The 25,210-nt window shown below is 44.4% G+C and overlaps 1 protein-coding gene across 5 annotated transcripts in view; it reads right to left on the bottom strand.

The window, feature by feature from the left end:
- Positions 1 to 25,210, bottom strand: part of GREM1 (gremlin 1, DAN family BMP antagonist) — a 42,898-nt gene that overhangs the window by 5,321 nt on the left and 12,367 nt on the right. The window contains exon 1 of one of the 5 annotated variants that reach the window (XM_060294516.1): positions 10,265 to 10,574. The exons of 1 other annotated variant lie outside the window; for it this stretch is intronic. Coding sequence is in view for 1 of the 4 variants with exons in the window: in XM_030844162.2 (XP_030700022.2) it covers positions 8,419 to 8,585 (167 nt within the window). In the remaining 3 variants the exon portion in view is untranslated. Of the gene's footprint in view, positions 1 to 7,642; positions 7,681 to 7,867; positions 7,936 to 8,418; positions 8,586 to 10,264; positions 10,575 to 25,210 lie in introns of those variants that run through there. 3 more of the 5 variants (XM_030844162.2, XM_060294518.1, XM_060294519.1) reach the window with 3 other exon arrangements.

The following is a 25,210-nucleotide window of genomic DNA, read 5'->3' as shown; positions in this document are numbered from 1 at the left end:
TGTGCGAGGGCTTTCTCCAGTTGCGGAGATCGGGGGCCACTCTTCATCGCAGTGCGCGGGCCTCTCACTATCACGGCCTCTCCCGTTGCGGAGCACAGGCTCCAGACGCGCAGGCTCAGTCGTTGTGGCTCACGGGCCCAGCCGCTCCACGGCATGTGGGAACTTCCCAGACCGGGGCACGAACCCGTGTCCCCTGCATCGGCAGGCGGACTCTCAACCACTGCGCCACCAGGGAAGCCCATCTACTTTTAAAATAATGAAGTACGTCCTTCACATATGTGTGTGTGTGTATATAGAATTTAGAAGGTAGAAAATGGACACAAGAGAACAGGTATGTGCAAATATTTACATTAGTAAGTGCCACAGACATGTTGAATAAGTTAATGATAATGAATTATTGTGGATGGGTCTGGAGTTAGATATGGGTCAGTAGGAGCAATGGCATATGAACAATGGCAAAAAAAAATGAAATAAGGGGAGTGGAGGCAAAGGGAAAACTGACAAAAAACTCGGAAAGTTGGGGCTTCCCTGGTGGCGCAGTGGTTGAGAGTCCGCCTGCCGATGCAGGGAACATGGGTTCGTGCCCTGATCCGGGAAGATCCCACATGCCGTGGAGCGGCTAGGCCCGTGAGCCATGGCCGCTAAGCCTGCGCGTCCGGAGCCTGTGCTCCGCAACGGGAGAGGCCACAACAGTGAGAGGCCCGCGTACAGCAAAAAAAAAAAAAAAAAAAAAAAGAGGGTGCAGGAGAGAAGCATCAGAGTCTTAAGATTCTCCTGGGACAGTGGTTCTCAAACCTGAGTGTGCAATCACCTGGGGATATTGTTAAAATGCAGATATCATTCGGTAGGTCTGCCTTTCTAATAAGCTTTGAGCTGCAACACCTGTGGCACCTGCAGCCGTGGGGCACAGAGGGAGCTGTGAAAATGTGGAGGGATTTTCTTCTCAATGAGCACAGTTTCAAATTCCCAGCCTCCCTCCTCAGGCCATCACACCAAGTCTGACCTGAATCCAGAGGTTTCCCCTGTCTTCCACGTCCACCACAGTTCTGAACCCGAGGACACAGCTGTGAAGTACCCACGTCCCTGCTCTCTTCTGTCCACCAGTGTGACACATGATAACCACTAAATGCAATTTAACAGTCACCTCACCGTGGCCCCCAAGGAGCTATCCAAGTTGGTATTAGTAGCTGGAGCAGTTACTTTTCAAAGACAAAGGCAGGGTGGAATCTGCATTCTCTAAAGGGCAGCCCCTGTAAGTAAATACCATGCAACCCTAAGGATAATGTCCAATTAAGATAATTAAATATTAAATTCAAACTATTCTTAAATGGCACCATCTTTTAGACATTAACCTAGTACTTTTGGGCAAGTTCAAGTTTGGAGCTGATAATGTGACATTTAGCTCCTGCTCTGACTCCCTGGCTTTGGTCAGTTTATGTTACAGCATTTTTGTTCTTTAAACAGAGCATTTTTTGCCTCAACAACAGCAACAAATTAATTTCCTTGTTTTGTCTTTAAAACACCACTTATAAAACAGTGCTGATTTTCTCCAGAGAGTAGGACAACTTGAGCCATGATGGACCAGTCTCCTGGGCAAATATCTTGTGAATTCAAGAAGCTTTCACAAGTTTCTGTTTTTATTCAATTCCAGGCCACGATCTAAATTAAAATTCACTCTCTGCCCATTTCCAAGAGGAACACATAAGACAGCCCTAGGCCACCACCCACCATCTTCCCCATCCCTCCTAAAAATGGCCTCCAGAACAATCCAAGATTTCAGAGCCAACATCACAGAGGCCAATCTGAGACTTGACTGGGAAGGTATATTGACTGCATGGGAGAGATTCAAGTCATGGGGCCAGCCATACCCACAAACATCTATCCAAAAAAATGCAATTTTCTTTCTCTACACCACTTAAGGACCTCCTTTATACTCAGCTTTCCCTATCTGGCATTTCCCATCTGTCATTAAATAAATATCAAGTCTGAGAGTCATGAGGGCTTTTTCATCACCTCTTCCTCCATGCCTGGCAGAGTAGATGCTCTTTTGTTCAATGAATGATTGTCATGGACCACACTGACCGACAGAGTTTCTGTTCTTTGCATTTAAAATGTCTTCACACATGCTGAAGATCAGCAGAGTCTAGCCTATAGGGAGCTTCTTAATGCTTCTCTTCCTTTTTCCAAGAAAACTCCAAATACCTACTTCTTTTTACGTGGTCCCATGGAGAACACTATAGGGTTTATATTTCCAATTAAAGCCATTGTATTCTCTCACTTTGTCCCAGCTTACACTTCCCCCTCCCTGTGTCCTCAGGTCCATTCTCTACGTCTGCATCTTTTTTCCAGTCCTGTCCCTAGGTTCTTCAGAACCATTTTTTTTTTAGAGAGAGAGACAGTGGCATGGACATATATACACTACCAAATGTAAAATAGATAGCTAGTGGGAAGCAGCCACATCGCACAGGGAGATCAGCTCGGTGCTTTGTGACCACCTAGGGAGGTTGGGAGGGAGACGCAAGAGGGAGGGGATATGGGGATATATGTATATGTATAGTGGTCACTTTGTTATACAGCAGAAACTAACACACCATTGTAAAGCAATTATACTCCAATAAAGATGTTAAAAAAAAAGCCATTGTATTCACTCTGGAAGAAACCAACAATAAAGCAGTAAATTCAAAATTAGTCAACTGGTTTTCTGTTTTAATTTGGACTGACTTCCTGTTCCTATGGGAGTGTGCAAATCCCATGAGAAAAAGGGGTCTAGAGTGACAGACTTTTTCTTTTTTTTAGAGTGACAGACTTTTAAAGAAAAGTAAATTTTTCTCAAAGTTTATTAGGTGTGAAAAATATTATGAAATGGCTTTTCATTTTCAAAAAGCCTACTCTTTAAATATCTTCAGCTTTTGAGTTCTTAAATCTTATAACTAGTTATTTGGAGAGAGGAAAAAAACAACCTCAGGGGGCTTCCCTGGTGGCGCAGTGGTTGGGAGTCCATCTGCCGATGCAGGGGACACGGGTTTGTGCCCCGGTCCGGGAGGATCCCACATGCCGCGGAGCGGCTGGGCCCATGAGCCATGGCCACTGAGCCTGCGCGTCCGGAGCCTGTGCTCCCCAACAGGAGAGGCCACAACAGGGAGAGGCCCGCGTACCGCAAAAAAAAAAAAAAAAAAAACGTTAGGAATCTCAATCAACAGAGACCTCAGCTTCTTAGAGAACAGCAGTGCTCTGAAGGACTCTGCATATCCCACACAAGTAAGAGGGAGGGGGATGAGAACTAGAACCGGTTCTAGAACCAGGGCTCTGTCAAGTCACTGTGGTCAGTCACCCAACCTCCTCCACACCAAAATGATCTTGATTACTCATTAAAGGAAATAGGGCTGTTGTGTTCTTGAAATCCCAATTGTATTGCCACCAAATAATTTTCACTCTGTAAATATCACAGACATGGAGGAAACCAAGAAAATGTAAGTTCCTTAGGTATAATTCTTTTTCCCATCAACACCTAGCAAAGTGCCTCGTTATCAAAAATGAATCCAAAGGCTAATCCAGATTTAGGTCTTACGAATTATCATCCATTATCCAAACGAGAGCTGAAAACAGTTCTGGTAATTTGCATTCATGAAATGACCCACTCACATTATTAAATGAAAGCTGCATCTCATGGACCCAGAGCGCATCAGACACCCACAAAGACCTCCCTTTATTCTCCTTTGCGGACAATATTCTTTTCAGATGCTACCTCAGCTTCCCCTTAATGTATTTCTGCTTCTCCAACTAATGTGATCAAATTTTCATGATGAGTTTCTCTGCAACTGTTTCCCACCAGCAAGACCCACCCACCCCTATCTTTTTTCTTCCTTTACCACTGTTCTCCCCTCTAATCCATTTGTCCCAGAGGACGTAGATACTCTCAGAGCATGTCTCCTCTATCTGATGCTTTCCTTCAGGTTGCCCCAAGTGATCAACAGCGAACATCTGCACAAAAATACGCCCTATCAGCCACCCTCTGTCCTGTGCAGGTCATGGTGATTTATTCCAATCTTCGCCAGGCTGTGAGAACACAATCATGGAATTCTGGGGAATCAGAAATAAAAGTGTTACATGTAACCTGTTTCCAATATTCTCGATGTCTTTGGAAAAGTTTAGGCCAGCTCCTTTCAGCACTCTTCTTGCCGTATTTCTCATTTTCGCTAAGCAACCTGCTTGTATTCAGTTAAATGGAGTGCTGAGTGGGATAAACAGTGGGGAGACAATGACCAGCAAGCCAAATGTCTGGGGCTGATCAATTCCTCTTGATGAATTGAATTTTAGAAAGCTATTCAACAGGCATGCCATCAAATTATTCCCCAGTATTAAAAAAATAATGGAAGTGACAGCACAGGCTCTAAGTGCAGGCCAGGTTTTAGAAGACCCTATTCCTATTTCTCAGAACTAAATCTTTGAGAAGGGCAAAGGTTGTTTTTAAATTGGATCTTTAATTTTTAAAAAGGCAGTCAACTTTTAGAAATTGAGCAGAGAAGCTCTTAAGAATATACTGCATTGGGCTTCCCTGGTGGTGCAGTGGCTTGGAATCTGCCTGCCAATGCAGGGGACATGGGTTCGAGCCCTGGTCTGGGAAGATCCCACATGCCACGGAGCAACGAAGCCCGTGAGCTACAACTACTGAGCCTGCACGTCTGGAGCCTGTGCTCTGCAACGGGAGAGGCCGCGACAGTGAGAGGCCCGCACACCGCGATGAAGAGTGGCCGCCGCTTGCCGCAACTAGAGAAAGCCCTCGCACAGAAATGAAGACTCAACACAGCCATAAATAAATAAACAAATAAATAAATTAAAAAAATAAAAGAATATACTGCATTTATTTTTTTGTTTTCAGACAATTTGCACCAAAGGCAAACTAGTAGAGGATAAAGTCTCATCCTGTATGTATTGCAAGTACCCTAACTGCAACCTCCCTATTCTGAAGACCATTCAGGCTAAGTCAGGCTTGGGCCCAACATCATATAGGGCAGGGAGGAGACCACCTAGTAGTTAAGTATCTCAGGAGCTCTTGAGGCTCATCCGAAGATTTTTTGGTGAAGTTAATGATGGTATACAATTCTTGTGGTCAACAGGAGACAAGTTAGAAAGTAATAAATGTTAAATGTTCACTGAGCGGCACTATTGAGAGTCAGTCAAGCCATAGGTTCTATATTGTAGTGAAAGATGTGTGTTGGTCCCTGTGTGAGTGGGATTTGTGATTTCATTTCAGAACCACCTTGTGGTACACGCTGATGTCCTATAATGTTACTGCCTCTCCCAATACCACCACTAAGAGCCACCTCTATTTTTTAAATCCTATGCCAGGCATTATGCTCAATTCTGACTGAATTTTATAATTGATTTTTCACAACAAAATATGAGGTAGACAATATCATCTTCCTTTTACGGATCAGGGAATTCAGACTCTGAAAAGTTAGGAATTTGTCCAAGGTCGCACAGCCCCTCATGGGAAAGACAGGGTTTGAGCCCCATTCTCCCTAGCCCCCAAACACATGTCCTTAACCACTATTCTATGGACACTCAGCACGGTATTTAATAAGGGACACATGGACTTGTTTCTAATGCAATCAAATTTGAACAATATTGTGACTCAAATAATTCTCTATTTTGTTCACATGTAAAGAAAAAAACCTTTCTGGTCCCAGGAATTATTGTTGTACTTTGCATTTCTAAGAGCATATGTTAAAACTAAAGACAATTCCTTGCAGATGTAAGACATAGGCTGATAACACTGGCCTGATTTGTGCTTTCAGTTGGATGCTACAGTCACCTCCCCTACCTCCCCCACTCCTTTTACATAAAAGGTTTAGGTTTTCCCGTCTGTCCTACACTCTCTATTCTGCACAGCTTTGCTGCTTCACAGCTTTGCTGCTGACAAGCATTTCTTGGGAGCTGGGTTTGTGGCATAAAATTTCGTGGCATTGTATCACTTTTAACACTTAAACCTTAAGATTAGGGCTTCAGTTTAGAAGACAAGGCAGGCAGCTCTCATTCAGAGAGGTGAGGATGTAATAGGTTTCTGTTCTCCCCTGTGTAACCATTCACACAAGTCTATGTTAGCCAACTTGGATTTCCCATAGATCGTGCATGGGTTACCAAAACATTTCACTCAAAACGAACTTGTAAGAAAATAGGAAACCTGTGAAATTACAAAGTTTACAAAACACTTTAATTCCTACAATGACCTGGGGGTTAAACACACACACACAGCCCTACACACAGCAACTAAGTTCTAAAGAGCCCTTAAATAATTAGTTAATACTAACAATTTGGAGTGTGCAATTTATCCAGTGATGGTAATCAAATCGCCTACCACTGTAGGCTGCAGTGTGCCCGGGAGGAGATGAGAATCTGTAATTTTGTTTAATATTCTTCTTTCCCTCCTTGCTTTGAAAAGTCCATCCTTTTAAGTCCTGCATCCCAGAAAGAGAGACAGAGAGAGACAGAGAGAGAGACAGAGAGAGAGAGAGACAGAGAGAGAGAGAGAGAGAGAGAAGGGAGGGAAGAAAGAAAGAAAGAAAGAAAGAAAGAAAGAAAGAAAGAAAGAAAGAAAGAAAGAAAGAAAAAAAGAAAGAAAAAGAAGGAAAGAAAGAAAGAAAAAGAAAAAGAGGGTGCTGGAAAGTGGAAAGCCCTGGGTGAAAGAAGACTCCTCACCCTGAGTTCAGGGTTATCTTAACCTCTTCTCCGCTATTTATTTAACTTGTATGTACAGCCAAAAGGAAGCCACTACTCTGGGGTCCCTGGGACAGCTTAAGTCCCTGGTGACCCACTTAACACAGTAGATTGTTTTAATCAACTCGTGTCCTGGCACCATCTCGAAGGGGAACATAAACAGACGCGCACACCGCTTGGATCTGCTCTTTCCAGCGGGAGATCCAATTACCTACCGATGGTCGCCTCTCTGCCCTTGTAACATTTAAGAAGAGATTTTTAACCCCTAACTTCGAGGCTATATTTCTGTCTAAAAGAGGAGAAAGCGCACCCAGATTTGACTGGGGAGCCAGCTCTGGGCGCGCTGGAAGGGCTTCACTGGAGAGGCTCCTGTCTGCCCCCTGCCTCGCCCGGGGGGCCATCACCAGAGCCCTGCGCGGGGAAACGCCAGGCTGGGGCGCCCCCAAGGCAGAGCTGGGATCCGAAGACAATGCCAAGCCAGAGCGGTGGCGCGTCTGTTCTTCCTAAGCCAGAAATCTACGAGTAACTCCGGCCGTCAAGGTGACGGCCCCGACACCCCACCGCCCGCCTGCCTTGCTCCGTGAGCTGCAGAGGGGTCAGCAAAGTGGCGGGGGAGGACGAGGGATGACCTGGGCGTCCAAGCCCGGGGACCAGCCTCCCGCCGCCAGTCCCGCCTAGTCCGTCTCTAGGAAGGCGCGGCGAGGTGAGGCAGGGGCCTCTCGGACACAAATTAAAGGGTACCCGCACAAGTGGGACCCGGCGAGTTGTCACTGCCCATTGCCCGGACGTCCGCAGTTCAGCCGAGAAGCGCATGGGGCAGGGAGAAGCCTAGAAGAGGAAACAGCGCGCACAAGCGCGCAGTGTGTGCGGTGTTTGCTATGTGAGCACCGCGGGCTCGCGGGACTAGGCGTCCGGGACCGCGCACCTCACTTCAGCTGTCCAGTTACCTGACCCTTGGGTTTCCGCCACGGCGGAACTCCGCAGCTCCGCTGTTGCATGAGTCTCCATTTTGGGGAGAGGCAAATGCATCGCTGATTCTCAGGATCCACCACCTCAGGGCAGGATCACTCACGGCCCTCCGACGTGCGCGCCCCGAAAGTCCCCAGACCCAGCGCCCCGCCTCAAACAAATGGGACCCTCTCATTGCAACCTGCCCCGGTGTTTGCGGTCGAGCTGAAGGTCCCCGCAGCGCCTCACTGCTCCCGCTCGCTCATTATCCTTCTGCTCCTGCGCTCTGGACTCACGGACTCTGCGCCCTCACCCAGCGGACGCGACTGGCAAGCGCGGCTGCCAAACACACCAGGAGCGTTATTAGCGAAGCTCCGGGAGGTGGAACTGGGATGCGGGGCTCTTGCTCTTGACATCCTCTTTCCCAGTCTTGCCCTGCAGACCGCGCAAGGTGAGGTCATGGCAGCCAAGACCTTGGCACGAAAGACCCCGCGATGGTTCTTCAGGGTTCACCCAGGGATCGCGGGGCCTCGGCCTGCGCTCACGAAGGGCTACGGCAAGTCTGCACGGAGCGAGACGCGGCAGTCGTTTGCCGACCCCTACACACACACACACACACACACACACACACACACACACACACACACACACACACACACACACACACACACACACACACACACACACACACACACACACACACACACACACACACACACACACACACACACACGCCCGCGCCTCCGCGCTCACCTGTCAGTGCTGCGGGCCTTCGGGGCCTGCGCTCTCGACGCGTGGCGCGGTGTGCGGCCGCGGCACGAGCCGCCCGGGCTCGGCGCGGGGTCAGCGGGACAGAGAGCACCGCTCTTGCTGCACACTAGGTCGCCCGATCCGCGGAGGGCGCACCGAGTGCGGGGCATCGCGCCGTCTCCCGTTTAAATGCCGGCGGCGGAGCGCGGCGCCCGGGGCCGCGCCTCTCCATTGGCCAGGCGCCGCCGCCGCCGCGGGACCCGCTATCCGCCCCCTTTCCCGGTACTGCCCCCGCCCCCCGCACCCCTCCTGCCTCCCCGCGGGGTCCCCTCTCCGCCTGCCTCGCCTCTTTGTCTGCTCCCCCCGCCCAGGCCGGCTGGGAGAGGTCACCCCAGGGAACCGCGCCTGGAATGCACAGCAAATCACATTTTCCGCTCCCGTTGGAGGGGGAAGCGCGGGAGGAAATCCCCCCGGCTCCCGGCCCCTCATTCCTCCTCTGCCCCAGGCCTGGGCTTTTCCTCTCGCCGGCTCCGCTCCGCCTGCGTCGGCCCCGCGACGCTCTCGGTCCCGGAGACTGCCCCGGGAAGAGCAAGACCTCCGTGGGATCGCGACCAATTAGGCGATCCTTTCCCCGTGGACGGAGCGGGACTGCAAGGCGCTCTGGTTGAGCGGTCGCCACGGCTCTGGTGCGGCTCCGCCCGAGGCCCCCAACTTCGAGGGCGCTGACCCCTGCGCCCCCGTTAACCCCGGCGGTCTCGCCGGCCGCCAGCAGGAGCCTGTCGCCAATATGACACCCTCCTCTCCTCGCCCGCCACGGGTTCTTTCAGCCCAGATGCCGGCGGCCTCGGGTGTGAGTGTACAGGAGGGAGTAACGAGGGGCAGAATAAACCTAAAAGGACCCTAAAAAATCTAAGATGGAAAATCAAGCTTTCCATTCCTGAGCCATTTTTAAAAGGGAGAGAACAGTCGCTAGGAGAGAAGAGGTTTTCCGTAGCATGTTAAAGTTTAATAAATCAAGAAAATAAAACCTCAGACGAGGAAATAACTTCCCAGAAATGGAAGACAAAAACTTACGTATGTGAAAAACCCATGTCACATTCTGTGTTCATTCCTGAGAACCCGATAAGAGTGGGAACATACCAAGCGCAGAAATATTTTTGAGAGATGAGCGAACACTTTTCATTTGTTCTCTTAGCTTGGAAATTGGTTCCTCAAAGAGGCTGTAAAGTTTTGTGTGTGGAAGTTAGAGTCCGTGCAAAAATCAACTCGGCTGCAAGGTCTGCAGACCAGCTCCATCAGCGAGGTCAGATGATGACTTTGAAAATCATCTGTTACAGAAGGAGATTTGAAGGTGTTTGTACTGACTACAGCAAAATAAACAAGGCAATGAAAGCCATCCAAAGGCACTTATGAGACATTCGTGATTTAAGTATTTGGCTTAAGAAAACAAAACAAAACCCCCAAACAGTGTGGTTTTTTGTTTTGTTTTTGTTTTTCTCTCTAGGCAGGCATTAGGGGGAGGGGGCAAGAAATATTGAACTTCTACTAGATACTGCTAGGAACTTGAAATCAATTTTTCCAAATAAATCAAACAAGAAGGAAGTCTGCATTAAATCAATATCTAGAGAATCTTCATCATCTGAATGTTTTGTTTGTGCAAACAGCAGTTTCTATCCATGAACTCAGTGCTGCACTTTAAATGTTTTCGATAATTTTTTGTTAAATCATCCCGTGAGCCATAGTTTGTAGTTGCCTGCGAGATGCAAACATTCAGTAGGGCTCAAAAGACTTATCTTGGTCAAGTGGGCTGCAGGAGAGATACACAGTCAGAAATACACAAAATACTTACGCAATTAACAGCCCAGCCAAAGTGCACCACCAAGTCCTAGGAGCCAGCTGTTCTCTCCCTGTGTAAACTATTCCGCCAAAGAAAAGGAAGCATATTTTACAAATTCGTTAATTTCTTCTAATCTAAAATCAATGCTTTAGTCATGTTTTTTTCCAAAACTCATATGAACTGCTCCAAATAAAAATACAAAGAGACAAGCGCTTACCTCCTATATCGGAAGTAATTGTTTAAGAGCTCCGAGCCTGTGGTTTTATATATCCCCTCTTTTTCTCACCATCTCTATCTAGTAAATGTTGTTCATCTTTAGGATCCCTCCTCAGGAGGCTTCTCAGACCACACTCCCTACAGTAGAAACATCCCGACCCCCATCCCACCAGCCCACAGCTCTCTACCCCATTTCACTGCATCTTTTTTCTTCATTGTCACTTATCTCTCCCTGCCACCAGAATGTAAGCTTCATGAGGGTGGGCACTTTGTCAATGTTGGTCACTTTGATTACACGAGTGTATAGAATACAGAAGTATCTAACACAGAATTGGGATTCAATAACCAGCTGTAGATTGGGAATATTCAGCACGTGCTCACTCGGTAAGATTATCAGCGGAGCCAATGTTGAGGATATAACCATCATGCAGATGGTAAAGACAGGCCCTCATCTCGCCGTTTATAGTCTAGTATGTTGGTAAATATTTATCAAGTTTTCTGCCTCACATTTGTGTTTCCACAGCTGTCAACCAGTCATTGCAAACCATTATCCACTCAGGATGAAGGCATAAGAGTAAAAACTCTTCAGACCTCTTTAACCATAATTACATAATTGAAACCTGCTCTTAGTAAGAGGGAAGAAGTAGAATGACTCCATGTAGGCAAACTTAAAATCTGAAATCTGAGATGCCTAAGCAGTAATCATTAAATGATAAATTTCACTTACAGAAACCACTTTCAAATTAATTTGAGGCTCTTGTGAGAAGCGTTGATGCTACTGGCTTGTAAAAGGAAAGTCCATTTCTCTTGTTTTGCTCTCCTATCTAAATATAAAAAGTGTTTCTCTCCATCTAACTCACAAGATGCTAAAAGGGGGCTACTCTAAAGATCTGGAGAAGAAATTTGAAGGCCTTTGTAGGGAAGTTTTCGCTTAGATCTGCAAAAGCTATTTATGCCCATTCCCTCAATTGCAGAGACCGTGTATGCCGTCTTGCATTGACCTAAAAAAAGAATAAAGATCTTTACCCATTTGGAACTGATCTTGTATGGCCCTCTTTAAAAAAAAAAAAGTGATAATGAACTTGACAATGATTAAAAAAAAAGATATTTGCAATGGTCAAATAACAGTTAAATGATTCGTATCCAAAATGGATCTGTCTTATAAATTAACAAGAAAAAAACTCCACAAATAACTGTAGGAGTTGGCAAAGCACATGACCACGCATTTCACAAAAGAAGAAACCTGAATAGCCAATGAACGTGAAAAGGTGCTAGATTATATTAGTAAATAGTGAAATGCAAAAGAAATAAGAAGGCACGCTTGCTTATCAAGCAGAGGAGCAAAGATTTAAGTCTGTCCGTATCTAGCATTGAAAAGATATGGAGAAGCAGGTAATTAAATGCATTGACAATGAGACTGTAGACTGGTACAACCATTTCAGAGAGTAATTTTTCAAAATGTGATAAAATTAAACATATACCTAGTATACCATCCAGCCATTCCACTTCTAGGCAAAACACCTTAGAAGAATCTGAGCACGTGTATGAAGGATAGAAACTTGTGTGAGCACTTCTACTGTGGTTTGTTTATAACAATCTTAGTTCCAATTAACAGGAGTAGGAGAAGGCATAAGAAATCATTTTATTTATATAATAAAATGCTATACAGTTACTAACAGGAATGGACTAGAGTCTTCTGTTTCAACACACAGCTCAAAACCTTAGTGATATTTGCAAAAATAAAAGCAAGTTGTAAAATGATACAAGCAGTATGACACCATTATGTATATTTTATAATAAACATATAAAACAATAGTATAAATTGTTTATGGAAACATATGTGTTCATGTAAATATATAAATAGTGGATTGGAAACCAGACCCTTGACGGTGCCCACCAGAATCTAGTAGGGGATGGGGTTGGACTGGGGATAGAAGACAAAAGAGATTGTAATTTTATAATGCTTTTGAAAATTTTATTTCTTAAAAAATCTCGAAACTAATATGACAAAATGTTGACAACTTTCATCTCTGGGTGGGGGTATGTGGATATCTGTTAGATTATTCTCTTTACATTTTGGTTATTTTTAAAATTTTCTCAAAGTTAAAAGAAAAAAGGATCTGATCTTTCTATCATGATTTCAAGAGCGACTTTGATGCTCATTTGGGCGCTGAGGATTTTTCCTTCCTGCGTGTCCTCTGTAACCAGCTCTAAACAAGGTAGGCAGGCTTTCAGAACACATACAAGCCCTTACTGGGGTCTGTATGTCTGCAGATCTGTCTAAGGGTCAACTCCTGACTAGTCACCTTGCTCTTTACACATAAGCAGTAGAACGTTTACCCGTTGTCTGTATATAAAAAAATGCGTTTGAAAGTTCTGAACAATGCTGCCAAATGCAAGCATATGAAAAGGCTGAAGCATGCAAATTTCAATACAGTTTGGATCTAATTCTACACAAGTATTTATTGTGCACATTACATGTGCAGTGCAGTATATAAAAGACGAAAGCATAAAAGTCCTTCCCAGCCAATATGCAGGCACGGTGGAAAACACACTGAACTGGGAATCAGAAAAATCAGAATGTCCTGACTCCTCCTCATAGGAACCGAGTGCCCCTGGGTTAGATATTTAAACCCTCTACCTAAATTCAATCATCTGTGTTACAAGAATGGGAATAATACCTACCTCTGGGTGGATGATGGAACTAAGTAAAATAAGCTCCATGAAAGTGCCAGACATGTAACAGACACGTAATAAACGTGTCTGTATGGATGTTAGAGTTCAATTGGGAGCTCAACCAAGACAATGAAAGTATAATAGTATGGGTCGTGTCTTATGAATCTTAATTTCACAGTGCATAACACAATGGATGCCACATGGTAGGTGGTTGATAAAGCTACTAAATGAGTACTTGCAGAGGGGAAAGGAAGAAAGGGAGGGAGGGAGAGAGGGAAGGAGGGAGGAATGGAGAAAGGGAGAAAGAAACAGAGGAAGGAAGGGAGGAGAGGAGGGGGAGAAAGAAAAGAAAGGGAAAGAAAAGAAAAAGAAATGAAAAGAAGCAATCCCATTCCAGTAAATGGCACAGCGACTTCTGTTTTTGGTAAAACCAGTGAATGGTATAAATACCCCACAGAGGGGCTCAAGCAGAACAGAAAACCCTTCTGGCACTCTTCTGCCTGCGTCATAAGAATCACTTTAAACCCAAACTTACAATCCTCAGGCTGTTTTCACTGCAGTGACAGAACTTGAGAAAAAGAGACCAGAAGATGCCTGAACGTGTAACAAGACAGGCTGAAGCTCCCCAGCCGAGGTCTGCCGGCAGAGACACGGGAGTGAAACGAGACAAAGGCAGAGACAGAAATGTATCTCAGCAAGAATTCACATCCCCGGTGCCAGACTATAACGGGACCTGCTGAAAATTAGGCTCCCATCTTTGTGTGCAGACTAGGTGACTTGTTAAGTCTGAAAAGTTTCTATTTGCTTTGAGCTCTTTGATGTGACCTCCCTCTTGGAAAACATTGGATGGGATTTTAATCAGTTATTGATTTCCTGTTTTCCCTTAGTGTTTGAACTGCTGTGGGTCTTCATTTTCTAAATCTTTTTTGGGGTACACTTCCCAAGAAAAGCTCATTCTACTGCAAATTCTAAATGCTGGCGCCTTGGAGAAGATCTACTGAAGGTGCTTATTAAACTGAAGTTCTCTGGGTTTTACCTCATTGTCTTGGACTGCCCTGTTCCTTCTTTTACGTTTGGCTCGTTTAATTCACTTGCAGCCTTTGTTCCCTCAAGATCTCTGCTATTTACTAGGAACTATGTTTTAAGATTTATCTTTAAGGCATTGAAACATATACCTGACTTTGCTTTTGCTATAACTGTCCTAATAAGTCACTTGTTCTGGTTCATTACATTGAAAAAAAAAAAAGAGTTTATAACATTACAAGTATATGATAAACTCATCCTAGAAAACTTGGAAAATAGAGAAAATACAAAGAAATTTTCCATAAGCTCACAACCTCCCCCAAACCACTGTTTATACATATACAACACACACACAGACACAATCCATATATACATATATGGATTTAATTCCAGTGATATAAAGTGTGTGTATGTATATCTTAAAGTTGACTTTTATTAACTACTTAACATGTACCGAACACTAGGCTTCACATACATTATCTAATTTAATCTTTATAACAGTCCTATGAAGTTGCTTCTATGATTTGCTCTCTTTGAAGGTGAGGAAACCGATGTCCAGAGAGGTTGTGTAACTGTCTCAAGGGCACACAGCTGTATGAGGCAGAGGAAATATTCACAGCCGGCTGATACCTAGGCCCCCTCCGCTTACCTTCCACACCATACTCTGTGTAGTTAAGAGTCTACACTGCATACTGTGTCAGAGCTGGTATTCAAACACCATGGGCACTCCACAAACCAGCACCCTAAATGCCAAGCGATTTAAATAATTCAATAGCTGGTATTGTCAAGACATTGGTTATGTAAGATATGAACATATATATGAGAAATACGAGTTAGATTCTACATGACTTGACTTATAAAAAATTCTGAACACGTGGTCATTGAAAACTCAGATATGCCCTGTCTTCTTGGGGTTTTGTATGAAAACTGCTTTTCTGCGATGACAATTGTTATTAGTGCCAGACAGTATCAGTCTGTTTTTAAAATTAGGAACTCATCAATAAGCTCAGCGTTTGGGGGTCTGCTCAGGGTAGAGAAGCGCCAAGCTGGAGGTGGGAAAGTAAATTCAAGCCCTACTTTTCCCATCTAAAGATCAGTAGAAACTCATATGTCAGTTTGCACTTGGCTTACAAAGCGTTCAAATTTAAATCTCTTTTAAGTCATGGTAACTTCTTCACTCCTTCCCTCCCTAGCTTAAAAGGTTGGATCACCTGGAATATGATTTCTCATTCCTTTTTAAAAGAAAGACAAAAAATGTAAACTGTGGGCCCCTCGCTGCTTATGTCAGAGTAATACATGTGTGCTTTATATAAACTAACCATTTGTCTATTAATGTTTGTAAAGCTTCGTAGACATAAGGTATTTGGGACACACTCTCTAGAGAAATGTAGTGCCTCTGGAAAGAGGATCAGAGAAGGAAGAAACCAATGGGAAGAGAAAGTCCTTTATCCTCACATCCAGAATGTGAAAGGACATCTCCAAGATGAGCATCAAACTGCATTTCCCCCTATATTGGAGGCCATGGCGGGAGGAGGAAACTTCCAAGGAGACTAGGCAGCCTGGCCTGTAATGTTGGTTTCTAGATACCATGTTACTTGTCTGTGTGACAAGAAAGAGAAAAATACAGAGGACACACTTTGGACTGGACTACATGGCAGTGTGTCCCCAGATACTGGTTTTCAGATGATCTCCCAGAGGTTTCCTGGTGACTGGATACCCCATCAGCCTGAGTGGTGAGGGGATCTCAGGATCTCCCAGGGGCATGTGTCTACCTGCCCAGGCCCACCATGTTGTAGGGAAGTGCAGGGCTGAGCACAGGCTCTTAAAGATTATAAAGCATGGACAAAACAAAGTAGTGAATATAACAAAAAAGAACCAGCCTCACAGATATAGAGAATAAAGTAGTGGTTACCAGTGGGGAGAGGGAAAGGGGGAGGGACAATATAGGGATAGGGGAGCAAGAGGTACAAACTATTAGGTATAAAATAAGATACAAGGATGTATTGTACAACACAGGGAATATAGCCAGTATTTTATAATAACTATAAATGGAGGATAACCTTTAAAACTTATGAATCACTATATTCTACACTTGTAACATATAATAATGTACAGCAACTATACTTCAATAAAAAATACTGTCAAGCATGGTTCTTAGTCACTGTTGCATAGAGCTAAAGAAGAAAAACTTTCTGAAAATAAACCATGATTCCTGCTGCAGCTACTCTGCTAGCCAGAGAGATCCATGAGTCTGTGGACAGATTAGGATGTACTTTCCCTCGACACATCTCTGTGGCCACCTCTCAGCACCAGCAGCCTCAAAAAGCCTGCCTAGCCCAGACCTCAGGACACTAGCCTGAGCCCTTGTTAGGTTGCCTATATTCTTGAAAGGATGGAAGGGTGAGAGGGAAGGAGAGAAGGAGGGAAGGGATCACACCTTTTAAATAAGAAAGACAAACTATTTCAGAAAACAACAGCTTCCCTTAATTGGTACCTAACTTTGGCTCTGTCATTCTAAGTGTCTATATTAATGGCAGTGATTGCTATGTGAGCTCTGTGCTGTCAATCTAGGGAAAAGAATCTTGCCCTAGGAAGAGGAATTTCAGAGTTAGAGTTTGGTTTTTTTGGTTTTTTTTGCGGTACGTGGGCCTCTCACTGCTGTGGCCTCTCCAGTTGCGGAGCACAGGTTCCGGACGCGCAGGCTCAGCGGCCATGGCTCACGGGCCCAGCCGCTCCGCAGCGTGTGGGATCTTCCCGGACCGGGGCACGAACCCGTGTCCCCTGCATCGGCAGGCGGACTCCCAACCACTGCGCCACCAAGGAAGCCCTAGAGTTTGCTTTTGATACAAACATTTGATACAAAGTTGCACAAATACAGCAGAGGAGGATGAGAAAGGAGCTGCCAGTGTCTGCTGCTGCCCCTGGGATGCTCTCAGTCTCACTTTCTGCAAATCCAACCCTTGAGCCAAACTGGACCAAGGGCTGGTCCCCGAATACATACCCAGATCCCCACTTCCAGGCTTTTGCTCCTGCTGCACCTTCCACTTAGAATTTCCCACCCTCACATCGTTCTTTATTTATTTATTTATTTATTTTAACATCTTTATTGGGGTGTAATTGCTTTACAATGGTGTGTTAGTTTCTGCTTTATAACAAAGTGAATCAGTTATACATATACATATGTTCCCATATGTCTTCCCTCTTGCGTCTCCCTCCCTCCCACCCTCCCTATGCCACCCCTCCAGGCTGTCACAAAGCACCCAGCCAATATCCCTGTGCCATGCGGCTGCTTCCCACTAGCTATCTACCTTACTACCTTTGTTAGTGTGTATATGTCCATGCCTCTCTCTCGCCCTGTCACAGCTCACCCTTCCCCCTCCCCATATCCTCAAGTCCGTTCTCCAGTAGGTCTGCGTCTTTATTCCTGCCTTACCCCTAGGTTCTTCATGACATTTTTTTTTCTTAAATTCCATATATATGTGTTAGCATACGGTATTTGTCTTTTTCTTTCTGACTTACTTCACTCTGTATGACAGACTCTAGGTCTATCCACCTCATTACAAATAGCTCAATTTCGTTTCTTTTTATGGCTGAGTAATATTCCATTGTATATATGTGCCACATCTTCTTTATCCATTCATCTGATCACATCGTTCTTTTAAATTCCTACTTCTACTTCAAGGCTCCTTTCCAGACGCTTTAGCATTTTCTGTGATTCTAGTCACATTTCTACTTTGTTTTAGTTGCATGTTTATTTGACATATTTTGTCCATGGAACACAGACTCCTTGAGGTCTGGCATCATTTCTTTCTTCATCCTTGAGTTCGCTGTGGGCCTAGGGCTGTGTGCTGAGCAAAGAAGTTGCTCACTCAGTAGATGTTCATTGAACTGGAAGCCAGGATTTCACTTAAAGGAGGCTGAGTTGAATCGTAACAAAAGTGCCCCAAATCTCCCTATTGTTTCAGTCTTCTGTTTTATCTCATCACCTGTGGGAACTCTTGTCAGAAGTACTAAGCACTAGCGTTCATCCACCAGCTAGTTGCTGGTGGTGGCCGTTAAGGTGCTGAGTTTGGGTCCACCCCATCTCTTTGCTGCCAGCACCCCAGTCCAGGTCGCGGACATTTCTCTTCTGGACAGATGCAGTGTCTTCTTTACTGACTCCTCTCCTCACTTCCACCAACGCTGACACAGAACTGTTGGAGTCAACTTCTTAAATCACATACCAGATCATGTCATTCCCCAGCCTAAAAGCTTTCTTTCTAGCTCTTACTGAACTTATAAATTATTCACTTTGTTAACTTGCCTCGTTTTTGTCCGTCTCCTCCACAAGCTGTGTGAGGCAAGAACCATCTCTGGTTCCCTGTCTGCCTGGGCCCTAGCATGGTGCTTGGAATATAGTAGATGCTCGCAGACATTTGTTGAATGAATAGATAAAAAGCGCAGAGTTATTATCATTCTCCTTCACTTTAGAAACCTTGTGCTACCTCGCGTTTTCCTGGTTTCCGCACTTTGCCTGGATCTCACTGGACAAATGAGCGTGGTATGGCTCTGGATCTAAGCCTTCCGGTGGAGCCTCAGTTTTTAGTTTTGTTGTGGAATCAGAGAGCACATCCCTGTGCTCTGTGTGTGCCCCACCCATTGAGAACCAGCCAGCAATGATGGCACAGACTCATTCTGGGAACTTCAACTGTGTCCCAACATCCCTTGTAAAACCAATCATGAGACAACATTCCAAGACCCCAGAGAAGTGAGGAAGTTTCATTGCCTGCCAGATAGGATAGCATCCACTCCACTAAAAATATCATGGTAAAGTTTTGTGAGAAATTAATAATACACTGTCCCTCTTGTGTTTGGGGGAGGCCTTAAAGATTTGCCGTAGGCAGATACTTTTGTTTTCTTAGCCTGATGAAATAGGGCACAAAAGAAGAAAGCGATATTGAATGAGAGAAGGAACATTTGTGTATGTGGCCAGGAATGATGCACATTTTGCCACTGATTTTATATTTTACTCTTTTTTTTGAAGCTCGGTCTAGTAAGTGCACTTTCAGGGCATCCATATTTCCAAATGCCTCTTCCTTTACTCTTTTTTTTTGGCTGCATTGGGTCTTTGTTGCTGCACGTGGGCTTCCTTTAGTTGTGGAGAGCGGGGGCTGCTCTTCGTTGTGGTACGCGGGCTTCTCATTCCGGTGGCTACTCTTGTTGCAGAGCACGGGCCCTAGGTCGCGTGGGCTTCAGTCGTTGTGGCGTGTGGGCTCAGTATTTGTGGCAAAATACTCAGTGGCTCAGTAGTTGTGGCGCATGGGCTTAGTTGCTCCGCGGCACATGGGATCTTCCTGGACCAGGGCTTGAACCCGTGTCCCCTGCACTGGCAGGCGGATTCTTAACCACTGCACCACCAGGGAAGCCCCCTAATTCATCTTGAGGAGACAGGATATAGTGACAGCATTTTATCATGGTTTCTGTGGCTTCTGAAAGCACAATTCCAAACCACAGGAGTATCCAATTGCCATTTGGAAGGAAGTGGGCTAGTTAGAAAGGCCTGGGGTCTCAGAAATAAATTCAGGTGATGCTAAGGCATACTTTTCAGATCTGGTAGAATTTTGTGAGACTGACTGTGGTTGGGTGTAGTTTTGCTCACTGCTCACACAGCGGTGGAGTGCCTATATTCCACCCCCTCCTCTCCTGGTCTCTTATCTTCAACCATTCTCACACTATCTCTGGTCATAATTGTGGGCATTGTTTCCCCAAATGGAACATGCAGCAGAGTCATTGGAGGGACTTACTTTTTTTTTTTTTTTTTTGATTCTCAGAGCTTGCTCTAGACTATTGAATCAAAATTTCCTGGGCTAAGGCCCAAGAATCTGTATTTTTACAACACTCTTCAATGATTCTGACAAGTAACCTGGGTTGGAAATCACTGGTGTGGCGGTAAGAATTCTATTTGCCCCTAAACCCAACCACCAACTGCCTGACCAACTTCAGACAAGTCACCTCTAGGACTATCAGGAAAACAGAAGAAATGACACCTACATAACCAGGATGCACAGAATTAAAGGAAATTACAGACGGGATCAATCCTCATGGGTATTTAATAGGCCAAGTTAGTTAATACTCTGCTGGTGACCTAGAGTCTTCCCAGAATCTTTTTTTGAAATAGTGTTTAGCTTCCTCTTCTGTGTTTAATTCCTTATGGAACTTCATTTCTCCCTTTGTCAGTCACCAAGAATAAGGCCATATGTAGATGAATCATAAGACCATTACGCCATGTGTTCTAAGAGCCTTCCAATTTCATCGATGCAAGAAATGCTCAACATTTAATGCATTTTGCTTCTCGCTATCTCTTTCCAAATTGCCACTACAGTTTCCATTTCTGGGAAATTACATAGACATGTCTGGATCCAACTCTTTTATCTTTGCATTTCCAACTGCTCTGTTTTCCTTCTTTCTTCCCGTCAAATTCTCATATTTTGACAGTTTTAAGACCAGCTCTTCCTTGATCTTTTCCTTCCTATATTATATTGAATTGAAATGAGCCCATTCTCCTTGGTGTGCATTCTCTCCAAACACAAAATATTCTGAAGTTCAGATTCTCTGTCCGTGAGTGGGTTAACATCACAAAAAGTGTGGTTTCCTCCATCATAAACAAGAGTGTTTTAAATGAACTCTGTTTCTTTCCTTCCAAACATCACAAAAAGGTTGGGACAAAATGAAATGAAGTTTCAGTAAGAAATGTTATGTGTTAAAAATAGTGACAAGAAAAGTATGTAAATTGATTCAGGAGAAAGAATTTGTAAAATGCTTTAACTTAAAAGGAAATACTCTGGTAGACATTCACAATGAATCAGGAGGAAAACACTCTAGCCTCTTGAAAAAAGCTGTTACACTGTTTAGTATTGACAAAATGTATCAAAAAAAAAAAAAGCCCTTTCCTCTAATGATGTGAGGGAAGAAGACAAACTGCATGTGAGAGCATCTGATCATACATACTTCATTTGGCAACGTGTACGCACTTGATCTGAGCATATTAACAAGCATAGTATTAGCTGCTGACAGTGTTTTGTATTGAACACACCCATTTGTAAAAATAAAAGCAATACTCTATTCACATTTTCAATTCTCCTCTTTATTAAAAAAAAACTGCAATGTGGTTTGAGTTGTGAATCTATTGAAGACAGCTTTGATGAATCAACAGTCAAGGCATATGTAAAAAGTGATTTGGAAAATTTCTTCTGGGTTATGGGGGGATGGGTAGGACATGGGGGCATCTCTCCACACTCTTTCTGGCTTTTCCATTGGCCCCTTTCACTCTGTAAGTTCATCCGCTGTTACAATAAAAATAACTCCCTCCGATGCTAAACTCAGAGTTTTCTGGGGGTATGATTGACTAATGGAAAAGTAATCTGACCATTTTGGATAATGGGTGTCACCTGGATATGACGATGATTCCCCATCAGGCACTCTAAAATAACATCATCCAATTTGAAAGCTTCCCAAAGCTGTGGAGGACAAATAAGGTAACAGCCCAATCCAAACCTCAATCAAAAAAAAGGACAAAGTGGGCTTCACTGGTGGCGCAGTGGTTGAGAGTCCGCCTGCCGATTCAGGGGACACGGGTTCGTGCCCCGGTCCGGGAAGATCCCTCATGCCGCGGAGCGGCTGGGCCCGTGAGCCATGGCCGCTGAGCCTGCGCGTCCGGAGCCTGTGCTCCACAACGAGAGAGGCCACAACAGTGAAAGGCCCGCATACCGCCAAAAAAAAAAAGAAAGAAAGAAAATTCCACAGTCTACTATTTGGCCAGACTTTCTCCTATGGAGCTATTATAAAATGATGAACTGATGGCTAAACTGAGATCAGATCAACGGGCTCTACTTGGACCTTTGACAGAGCATTCAACAGACCTTTGCTTCAGCCACTCCTAGATGGACAATATAGATTTCCTGATGATTTACTTGACAGAGTGGAGCAAGGAAGTGTGATGTGGACGACCTTCACTTCTAAGAATAATAGCTTATGAATGCTGGCCTAAATTTGTATATCTATTAATCATGATGATTAACATTTAAGATCTCTTATGTCAACACTGTGCTAAGTAGTTGAAACATTGGATGTGGTCCACTGGCACACGGTATTTAGTCCCATCACCTTCCATGCGCCTTCTTGTATAGCAGGCACTGGAAAACTCAAAACTGCATTTGCTAACTTGTCGGCAGTGAGAATTCTGGAAGCAAAACAGAACACCAGGTAGATGCACTCCCACAAGTTTTGGAAGACAAGAGAGAACAACTATTTTTCTGCTGCTATTCTACTATGAGAGACAGTAGCTGAAGGCAAACTCGGCACACCTGTGTCAAGACAATTGCTTTGGGGGTGTCATAGCAGGGTGGTGTCGGCAGTTACAACAGTCACCATTCCTGACCTCTGGATCCAGGTTATGCTGTTAACCTTGAACTGGCTAAGCCCAGCCATGGGCTCCTGCCTGCTCCTCCATATCTTCAAATAATTTTGTAAGCACCTAATTCTTTTCATTAAATTGCTTTCATCTGGAGATAGCCAGAGTAAGGAATTCCCTGGTGGTCCAGTGATTAGGACTCCATGCTCTCACTGCTGAGGGCCTGGGTTTAATCCCTGGTCAGGGAACAAAGATCCCACAAGCTGCATGGCATGGCCAAAAATAAAAAAAAAAAAAAGAAAATTAAAAAAATGGAAACATCCAGAGTAAATTCTTTGTTTCTCATACTTTAAAATCTCACTAATTCTGAATTTGGCACCCAAATCAAGGTTTAATACAGGTGTGGTATCACAAGGAATTTATCCTCACATCAGTTTAATGATCTAAGTATTATATTTCCCATTTGACAGATGAAAGAATTAAAATTCGGTGAGATAAAATAACTTGGTCAAGATTGGTTCAAGATGGCGGAGTAGAAGGATGTGCTCTCACTCCCTCTTGTATGAGCACCAGAATCACAGCTAACTGCTGAAAAATCATCGACAGGAAGACACTGGAACTCACGAAAAAAATATACCCCACATCCAAAGACAAAGGAGAAGCCACAATGAGACGGTAGGATGGGCACAATCACAGTAAAATCAAATTTCATAACTGCTGGGTGGGTGACTCACAAAATGGAGAACATTTACATCACAGAAGTCCAGCCACGGGAGGGGAGTGAAGGTTCTGAGCCCCACCTGGGGGTCTGGCAACAGGAGGAGGAATTCCTAGAGAATCAGACTTTGAAGGCTAGAGGGATTTGATTGCAGGACTTTGACAGGACTGGGGGAAACAGAGACTCCACTCTTAGAGGGCACACACAATGTAGTGTGTGCATCGGGACCCAGGGGAAGGAGCAGTGACCCCATAGGAGACTGAACCAGACCTACCTGCTAGTGTCAGAGGGTCTCCTGCAGAGGTGGGGGCGGGGGCTGTGGCTCACCATGGGGACAAGGACACTGGCAGCAGAAGTTCTGGGAAGTACTCCTTGGCGTGAGCCCTCCCAGAGTCTGCCATTAGCCCCACCAAAGAGCCTGGGTAGGCTCCAGTGTTGGGTCACCTCAGGCCAAACAACCAACAGGGAGGGAACCCAGCCCCACCCATCAGCAGACAAGCGGATTAAAGTTTTGCTGAGCTCTGCCCACCAGAGCAACAGCCAGCTCTACCCACCACCAGACCCTCCTATCAGGAAGCTTGCACAAATCTCTTAGGCGGCCTCATCCACCAGAGGGCAGACAGCAGAAGAACTATAATCCTGCAGCCTGTGGAACAAAAACCACATTCACAGAAAGACAGATAAGATGAAAAGGCAGAGGGCTATGTACCAGATGAAGAAACAAGATAAAACCCCAGAAAAACAACTAAATGAAATGGAGATAGGCAACCTTCCAGAAAGAGAATTCATAATAATGATAGTGAAGATGATCCAGGACCTTGGAAAAAGAATGGAGGCAAAGATTGAGAAGATGCAAGAAATGTTTAGCAAAGACCTAGAAGAATGAAAGACAAACACCTAGAAGAATTAAAGAACAGCAAACAGAGATGAACAATACACTAACTGAAATGAAAACTACACTAGAAGGAATCAATAGCAGAATAACTGAGGCAGAAGAATGGATAAGTGACCTGGAAGACAGAATGGTGGAATTCACTGCCACCGAACAGAATTAAGAAAAAAGAATGAAAAGAAATGAAGACAGCATAAGAGACCACTGGGATAACATTAAACGCAACAACATTTGCATTATAGGGGTCCCAGAAGGAGAAGAGAGAGAGAAAGGACCCAAGAAAATATTTGAAGAGATTATAGTTGAAAACTTCCCTAACATGGGAAAGGAAAGAGCCACCCAAGTTCAGGAAGTGCAGAGAGTCCCAGGCAGGATACACCCAAGGAGAAACATGGCAAGACACATAGTAATCAAATTGACAAAAATTAAAGACAAGCAAAAATTATTGAAAGCAACAAGGGAAAAATGACAACATACAAGAGAACTCCCATAATGTTAATAGCTGATTTCTCAGCAGAAACTCTGCAAGCCAGAAAGTTGTGGCAGGACATATTTAAAGTGATGAAAGGGAAGAACCTACAATCAAGGTTACTCTACCTGGCAAGGATCTCATTCAGATTCAACAGAGAAATCAAAAGCTTTACAGACAAGCAAAAGCTAAGAGAATTCAACACCACCAAACCAGCTCTACAACAAATGCTAAAGGAATTTCTCTAGGCAGGAAACACAAGAGAAGAAAAGGACCTACAAAAACAAACCCATAACAATTAAGAAAATGGTAATAGGAACATACATATTGATAATTACCTTAAACGTGAAAGCATTAAATGCTCCAGCCAAAAGACACAGGCTTGCTGAATGGATACAAAAACAGGACCCATATATATGCTGTCTACAAGAGACCCACATCAGACCTAGGGACACATTCAGACTGAAAGTGAGGGGATGGAAAGAGATATTCCATGCAAATGGAAATCAAAAGAAAGCTGGAGTAGCAATACTCATATCAGATAAAATAGACTTTAAAAGAATTTTACAAGAGAC

This window comes from Globicephala melas, chromosome 2 (genome assembly GCF_963455315.2).
Source record: "Globicephala melas chromosome 2, mGloMel1.2, whole genome shotgun sequence".
Lineage (NCBI taxonomy): Eukaryota > Metazoa > Chordata > Mammalia > Artiodactyla > Delphinidae > Globicephala > Globicephala melas.
This window is presented reverse-complemented; position numbering and strand designations above follow the sequence as displayed.